The 8,607-nt window shown below is 40.8% G+C and overlaps 1 protein-coding gene and 1 long non-coding RNA gene across 2 annotated transcripts; one reads left to right on the forward strand and one right to left on the reverse strand.

The window, feature by feature from the left end:
- The first annotated feature begins 2,456 nt into the window (after positions 1-2,456).
- LOC130106333 (uncharacterized) lies at positions 2,457-8,208 on the forward strand. Its single transcript, XR_008809709.1, has 3 exons — positions 2,457-2,639; positions 2,798-2,993; positions 7,656-8,208. It is a non-coding gene; the product is annotated as an uncharacterized LOC130106333 (long non-coding RNA).
- Positions 2,825-5,747, reverse strand: LOC130106332 (calcium homeostasis modulator protein 6). Its single transcript, XM_056272408.1, has 2 exons — positions 4,868-5,747; positions 2,825-2,956 (listed from the first exon to the last, which is right to left on the reverse strand). The coding sequence occupies exons 1-2, from the start codon at positions 5,330-5,332 to the stop codon at positions 2,825-2,827; spliced, it is 597 nt and encodes a 198-aa protein (XP_056128383.1). The 5' UTR covers positions 5,333-5,747.
- Positions 8,209-8,607: the final 399 nt, after the last annotated feature.

Here is an 8,607-nt window from a genome sequence, read left to right on the forward strand (position 1 = left end):
GAAGCTCAAACGTGCTGCGTAACACGAGAATTAACCTCATTGGCTCTTGCTAAAGCTCAAACGTGCTGCGTAACACGAGAATGAACCTCATTGGTTCTTGTGAAGCTCAAACATGCTGCGTAACACGAGAATGAACCTCATTGGCTCTTGCTGAAGCTCAAACGTGCAGCGTAACACGAGAATGAACCTCATTGGCTCTTGCTGAAGCTCAAACGTGCTGCGTAACTCGAGAATGAACCTCATTGGCTCTTGCTGAAGCTCAAACGTGCTGCGTAACACGAGAATGAACCTCATTGGTTCTTGTGAAGCTCAAACGTGCTGCGTAACACGAGAATGAACCTCATTGGCTCTTGCTGAAGCTCAAACGTGCAGCGTAACACGAGAATGAACCTCATTGGCTCTTGCTGAAGCTCAAACGTGCTGCGTAACTCGAGAATGAACCTCATTGGCTCTTGCTGAAGCTCAAACGTGCTGCGTAACACGAGAATGAACCTTATTGGCTCTCGCTGAAGCTCAAACGTGCTGCATAACACGAGAATGAACCTCATTGGTTCTTGCAGAAGCTCAAACGTGCAGCGTAACACTAGAATGAACCTCATTGGCTCTTGCTGAAGCTCAAACGTGCTGCGTAACACGAGAATGAACCTCATTGGCTCTTGCTGAAGCTCAAACGTGCTGCGTAACACGAGAATGAACCTCATTGGCTCTTGCTGAAGCTCAAACGTGCTGCGTAACACGAGAATGAACCTCATTGGCTCTTGCTGAAGCTCAAACGTGCTGCGTAACTCGAGAATGAAGCTCATTGGTTCTTGCAGAAGCTCAAACGTGCTGCGTAACACGAGAATGAACCTCATTGGCTCTTGCAGAAGCTCAAACGTGCTGCGTAACACGAGAATGAACCTCATTGGCTCTTGCTGAAGCTCAAACGTGCTGCGTAACACGAGAATGAACCTCATTGGCTCTTGCTGAAGCTCAAACGTGCTGCGTAACACGAGAATGAACCTCATTGGCTCTTGCTGAAGCTCAAACGTGCTGCGTAACACGAGAATGAACCTCATTGGCTCTTGCTAAAGCTCAAACGTGCTGCGTAACACGAGAATGAACCTCATTGGCTCTTGCTGAAGCTCAAACGTGCTGCGTAACTCGAGAATGAACCTCATTGGCTCTTGCTGAAGCTCAAACGTGCTGCGTAACACGAGAATGAACCTCATTGGTTCTTGTGAAGCTCAAACGTGCTGCGTAACACGAGAATGAACCTCATTGGCTCTTGCTGAAGCTCAAACGTGCTGCGTAACACGAGAATGAACCTCATTGGCTCTTGCTGAAGCTCAAACGTGCTGCGTAACTCGAGAATGAACCTCATTGGCTCTTGCTGAAGCTCAAACGTGCTGCGTAACACGAGAATGAACCTCATTGGCTCTCGCTGAAGCTCAAACGTGCTGCATAACACGAGAATGAACCTCATTGGTTCTTGCAGAAGCTCAAACGTGCAGCGTAACACGAGAATGAACCTCATTGGTTCTTGTGAAGCTCAAACGTGCTGCGTAACACTAGAATGAACCTCATTGGTTCTTGCTGAAGCTCAAACGTGCTGCGTAACACAAGAATGAACCTCATTGGCTCTTGCTGAAGCTCAAACGTGCAGCGTAACACGAGAATGAACCTCATTGGCTCTTGCTGAAGCTCAAACGTGCTGCGTAACTCGAGAATGAACCTCATTGGCTCTTGCTGAAGCTCAAACGTGCAGCGTAACACGAGAATGAACCTCATTGGTTCTTGTGAAGCTCAAACGTGCTGCGTAACACAAGAATGAACCTCATTGGTTCTCGCACTTCAAACGTACATGCTTGAGCTTCCGTTGACCACAACTGATATGTGAGTTGATGACTGTTTATATTTGAGTAAAAGCCTAAATTCAAACTGTTTATTATATAAAGTGTTCGAGTCTCTTCAGAAAATTTGGACTAAACCGCTCAATTCATATGGATTAGTTTTACAATCTCTTTATCAACTTTTTGAAGCGTCAAAGTGGTAGTTGCGTAGCTGTCAATGGAGGGACAGAAATCTTTCACATTTCATCAAAAATATCTTCATTTGTTTCAAAGATGAATAAAAAAGTCTAACAGGTTTGGAACGACATGAGAGTGAGTAATTAATGACAGAATGTTTTGGTGAACTATCCCTTTAATGGATCACAGATACTGTCAATAGAGCTTAACTTGTACTGAACCTGGAATAATTCTTTAGTGTTAGTTCCCTCCAAAAAAATGGACTTTTATGTCATCATTGATCTAAAGTTGTATGACTTTATTTCTTCCTCAAGGGAAATTGTGCTGTTTGCTCTTTTCCATGCAATTACAATGAACAGGAAAAAAATTCAAGCTTTTAAAAAGGACAAACTGTAAAAGCACCATAAAAGTAGTCCATAAAATGCTATATTTAGAAGAACAGACTGAATGTGTTATTCACTGACAGTTTCTCCTCCTGTTAACCCTTGTGATCTGATCCATGGATGAATCATTCAGCAGCTTCAGTTCTCATTCATTCAGTTGCAGTGAAAAGGGCGACCAGCACAGTCTTCAGAATTTGTCCTTTTCTCCACAGAAGAAAGAAAGTCATACAAGTCTGGTGCATTGAGGGTGAGTAAATAATGACTGAATCTTCTTTTTCGGGTGAATTATTCCTGTAAGTAAATGTTCTTGTGTGTTACTCACTGCTCTATTACATGAACACTGTAATGCACAGAGTGACTCAAGATGGTTACAGAAAGGCTTGTAACACACATGTTTTTCTTCAGGCTGATGAAGAACGGTGTATTCTGCTATCAGCTGGAGCTGAAGAGGGTCATCTCCGCCACATTGGCATCTTGTGTTTCCAGCTCCTGCTGGCAGCTTTCTCTGATCACGTACACGACCAGTCCGAAACAGATAAAAATGAGCAGCACTATGCCGATCACCTGTTAATGAGACAGAAACGGTGGACGTCTGTAACAGGTAACGAGAAACCACACTTGAAAAAGTAGCTAAATTAAGCACAATTTAAGCATCCATCCATCATAAACGAACTCCACACGGCTCTGGGGGGGGTAATAAAGGCCTTCTGAAGCGAAGCAATAATTTGTGTAAGAAAAATATTATTCTATGATTCTAGCTTCTGGCTAAACCCAGTCTACTTACGCCTAAAGCACAACTTATGATGTTGGAAGTAGTGTAGTGTGTCATGGCCTAGTGTAAACATCAGCAGTACTTCACATTACTTGAATAAGTTGGGCTTAGACTTAAGTCGAATCCGTATGTTCGTTTGGCCGGAAGCTAGTTATTTTACTTTATAAAGTTTTAAATCTGAATATTTTTCTTACACAAACTCATCGCTTCGCTTCAGAAGGCCTTTATTAACCCCCCGGTGAGCCGTGTGGAGCACTTTTCTGATGGATGGATGCACTTTTTTGAGCTTCAATCTGTTGGTTGCAATTCACTTCTTATAAAGCTTGGAAGAGCCAGGATGTTTATTAATATAACTCCAATTGTATTTGTCTGAAAGAAGAAATTATATACACCTAGGATGACTTGAGGGTGAGAAAAGTGAACTACTCCTTTAAATGATCATAAACACAATAACAAAACATGTACATCCACTATTATGGACATAAATTAATTGTTGGATTACAGAAGTAGTAAATGTAATGTCAAAAGTTTCATTGGTTTTTCTCAAGAATCTAGTCAAGACTGGAGCTAAACTATAAATATAGACATTGATAGAATCAAAGTTCTAAAGATAGCAAAATTACACAAAGGTATTAATTATCTTCAGAGTTCTACAAATGAATCAATGTATCTGCAGAGTTCTAAAAATGTATCTGAAGATACAATGACACTTTTTTTTAGAACTCTGAAGATACAATGATACATTTGTAGAACTCTGTATCTTCAGAGTTCTAAAAATGTATCATTGTATATACAGAGTTCTACAAATGTATCTGTATCTTCAGAGTTCTAAACAAAGTGTCATTGTATCATCAGATACATTTGTAGAACTCTGTATATACAATGATACTTTTTTTTAGACTGGAGCTAAACTATAAATACATTGATAGAATCAAAGTTCTAAAGATAGCAAAATTACACAAAGGTATTAATTATCTACAGAGTTCTACAAATGTATCTGTATCTTTAGAGTTAAAGTATCATTGTATCTTCAGAGTTATACAAATGAATCAATGTATCTGCAGAGTTCTAAAAATGTATCTGAAGATGCAATGACACTTTTTTTAGAACTCTGTAGATACAATGATACATTTTTAGAACTCTGAAGATACAGATACATTTGTAGATACAATGATACATTTGTAGAACTCTGTAGATACAATGATGGTAATGTCAAAAGTTTCATTGGTTTCAGAATCTAGTCAAGACTGGAGCTAAACTATAAATGAAGAGTTCAGATGCAAAAGCCTCTAAGTGCCATCTGAAATTTTCTTCTAGAATGATCATTTTTATCAAGCTTGTTTATTTAAGTTCAATAATTTCACTTAAATGACAATGAATAGGTAATTTTCATAGCCATTTAAGTGAAATTACTGAACTTAAATATACGAGCTTGATAAAAATGATCATTCTAGAAGAAAATTTCAGATGGCACTTAGAGACTTTTGCATCTGAACTCTTCAAATATAGACATTGATAGAATCAAAGTTCTAAAGATAGCAAAATTACACAAAGGTATTAATTACCTACAGAGTTCTAAAAAAAGTATCATTGTATCTTCAGAGTTCTATAAATGTGTCCCTGTCATTTGAAAGTGACAGTGAGAGTTAGCAGGAGGTCTACTGGAGCGTAAAGACTCGAGAACTGTCCTGACTGGTTCTCACCTGAGACTCCACAAACAGTCGCTGTGAGCGCAGCATGAGTTCCTGAGGAGTGACGCTCTCTTCTTGAATGGGTTCACACCATTTCTGCGGAGCGGCTTTGTCCACGATCACGAACCGACCGTGCCAGTCTGTCATCGCACAGGCGAAATACTGACCGTCCAGGAAGAGCAGGATCAACCAGACCACAGGGGGGACGAAACTGGACAGAGACACGGTCCTCCTGCACCAGACGTCACACCTGCATCCCTGAATGATCATCATCAGCGCGAAGGCCATGACGGCGGGAATGATGAAGAATGCGGAGGAAAACAACCCGTTCCAGGCCGGATTACACGGACACTCAAACTCCAGCTCCACCAACTTCTCCAGTCCCATCAGGATGAAGCCGAAAGCCACGTTGGACACCAGAGGACTGTTGCTCAGTTCATTCTTCAGTCTCGTAAGCCATTGTTGTCGACTTCCCATACTAACAACACCTGAAAGTCAGAGGAGAGCTGGTGAAATTCCTCCCACACATTTGCAGAAGGTCACTGACGCGAGACTAATTGATCCTGGGGCAAGTTTTCCCCCTCCTGACCTTTACCTTCCCATTGGCTTGGAACAAAGGTGGGTGTGTCGTTCGTCACCTCTCCTCTGAAGGTCATTGGCTCACGGCTGGTGGAAGGTGTGGCTTCCACTTAAATGTGTCTTTCATTGACGTGCTTGAGTAAAGTGGAGGGAAAAGTGTCAGCTCTGTTATTGGGCAGGTCAGCGTGACTGCAGATCTCAACGTGCTGTGTCATCAGAATCATTCTCAACTCACTCGCATTGTTTAGGGTCGCCTTTACTCCTGGGAGCTTTTTAAAAAGAATCCTTAGATACGCAAACTCAACCAGTCAAAAGTTTGGACATAACAGGCTGAGTTTGTTACGTATGACCCTAAAACCTTTAACCTAAAGGCTACTGCTTAAATGCTTTGAGTTAGTTTAATAGACAAATGTAAATTGTGCTTGCATATGAATTTCTTTAGAAAACAAAAATGGTTTTACACAATTGGGTTGTAGTGGATAGTGAAGGAAAACCGGCAAAAGTGCAGCATATACATTCCTCCTTTTAAAAGCACACCAGAATGCACCTCATGAATGTTTAATTTTAAAATAATAAAAGAGTTGGTATATTCTAACCATTTTTAGGCTTTAATATACTCGTCAATCCACAAGATAGTGAAAAGTAGACCCTATAATACATTTATTTAATACATTCTTAAATATACAGCTTACAAAAGGTGTTTTTTCCCCCCACAGCAATGCAATAGATGTTAAAGGTTCTTCATGGAATCATCAATGCCAGTAAAAGAACATTTATTTTGAAGAGTGTATCATCACAATACTTAAAAAAGTTTTATTTAAAAGCATCCCAGAATGCACCTCATGAACGTTTAATTTTAAAATAATGAAAGGTATATTCAAACTATTTTTATGCATTGCATTGATATTCATTTTAATCCACACAATAATCAAAAGCAGATCATATAATAAATGTATTTAATACATTCTTAAATATGAGCGACAGCGATGCAATAGAAAGATTCCATTGATTTGTAAAAGGTTCTTCATGGAATCATCAATGCCAGTAAAGAACCTTTATTTTGAATATTTTCACTGTTTCATTCAACTTTGATCAAATGAACGCGTGTTGGAGGAAGAAGAGCAGTGACCGGCGAGTCACCCAGACCTGTGTTGGAGAGATCTGCTGTACTAGCTGGGTTCTCCATCAGATGGCGCTGTGTGAATGAGCGAGTGCAGACAGAGGTCATGATTCTCCTCAGCTCTTAATCCTGACTGACTGTATGTTAATGTCCACGACCACGCTGTGTGGATAACGCGCTTTCTTGGAGAAAATCTTGGCAGTGCCCTAGATAAATATTCTATGGAGCCGTGAGACATTAATAAAAACCAGTATCATTACTACCATGCCTATGGTATTCTTTGAAGTATTTAAATTTGGAGTAGCCTACCATTTGAATACAATTATGCATGGATATGGTCATTATTCAGTCCATAGCACAAGGGAGATCGGTGCTAGTTGTCATACACACCCAGGTGTATATGACTTTCTTCTTTCAGCCAAACACAATCAGAGTTATATTAAAAAATATCCTGGCTCTTCCAAGCTTTATAATGGGAGTGAATGGTACCCAAGATTTCGAGCATCCATCCATCATAAAAATCCATATGACTCGCAAAGCCATGCGTTTTTGTAAGAAAAATATACATATTTATAACTTTATAAACTATAATCACTGGCTTCTGGTAATGGCCGTATATGCTGTATATGTTTGTAAATTCTGTTTTCCAAACTAAAATTCAAATACCATATTTTTGTAATATCTGTTGGGTAACGAAAAAAAAAACATTGATTTAAAGACAAGAGTCATTATATAATGAAAGTATACTTGAACTGTTTCAGGTCAAAGGTATTTTTATATATATAAATATATCAGCTTGGGGCGGGTTGTCACAGTATAATTCATTAAAAGACATTGAGCAATAAAAATTAGACCAATGCTAATTAGATATGTATGTATATATATGGTGGGTTATTGTTGGGAATGTAGTTTAAAATTTGTAATTACTATAAATTGTCTTTCAGAATTAACTTGCATGTAAGAACTATTAATTGGAGTAAAATGTGTGTGTGACCATTACCCCGGGTCCCCCTCTTTATCTAAATATAAGCACACTGAAAATATATTTTATTGTAGTGCGTGTTACTGTATTGTAATGCGACTGTTTTTTTAATTCCACAGTGACTGAATGGCGCTGAAGCTGCGCAGATCTGATGCGCTCGAGGCACCGCGCGGACGGGAGCGCGCGCTGACAGCTGATGATGCGCGCGAATGAGCCTGCGGGGTGCGCGCACTGACAGCTGAAGGTTCTTCGCGATGACGGACACACCGATGGCCCATCATCATCATCACCATCATCTTCAGCATCAGCATCCCTGAGCATCATCAGCATCATCTTCATCCTCATCCATGCATCAGAGCCGCGCCGCGTCTGTCGCGTTTCTCTCCGTGCGTCCGCGCTCCTCCTCAACGCTCCTCCGCGACTGAAGCCGCTCCGCGTCTCTCCTCACCGCTCGCGTCTCTTCTCTCTCTCCTCCTGCGGGATGCGGTCCTACACGGGGATGCTCGCGCTGCTCCTCATCCACGGGAACCTGATGCTCACATACGTATCATCTCAGAACGGTAAGCATGACGGAACGCGGTCGTGCGGGATCTCTGTGTGTGTGTGTAATCTGCTTTAGAGGTCGATGCCATCTTTACGATGACAGACACCCCTCTGCATTACAGTGTTGGTGTGTGTTGCATAGAGGAGAAGAGATTTGAGATTCGACCCAAGTGGGAGTGAGTTGATCATATCTGCGCGCCTGCATCAAGCTTGACATTGCTTGCACTTTAAATCAGGGCGTTTTAATTATTGGTGCGGTGAGAATGTTTACAAGGAGTGTTTTCCTTCTCGTATTCTCCGGAGTAATCCGTGTTGTTGACACACTCACCCTTCTGACATTCACACTCTTGCAGGAGATCTCATGACTCCTGTGTTTGAGGAGAAACACACAACATTATGTAATGCCCTGATGTCAGTGACTGATAGAGAACCTGCTGTTATTCTCAACTAATATGTGAAAATGTGTGTATGCTTTTGCTTTTTGAAATGGAAAGCATTGGCTTTGTGAGCAGTAAATAATGAGTGTGT

Source organism: Rhinichthys klamathensis, unplaced genomic scaffold (genome assembly GCF_029890125.1).
Source record: "Rhinichthys klamathensis goyatoka isolate OS25496 unplaced genomic scaffold, OSU_Roscu_1.1 h1tg000337l_1, whole genome shotgun sequence".
NCBI classification, from domain to species: Eukaryota; Metazoa; Chordata; class Actinopteri; order Cypriniformes; family Leuciscidae; genus Rhinichthys; species Rhinichthys klamathensis.

Excerpts from the sequence above, each read along its gene's own strand:
- LOC130106332 (XM_056272408.1), bottom strand. The coding sequence starts at position 5,332 with ATGGGAAGTCGACAACAATGGCTTACGAGACTGAAGAATGAACTGAGC. Across the intron at positions 2,957-4,867 it reads GACTGTTTGTGGAGTCTCAG|GTGATCGGCATAGTGCTGCT; the intron begins GTGAGAACCAGT and ends TCTCATTAACAG.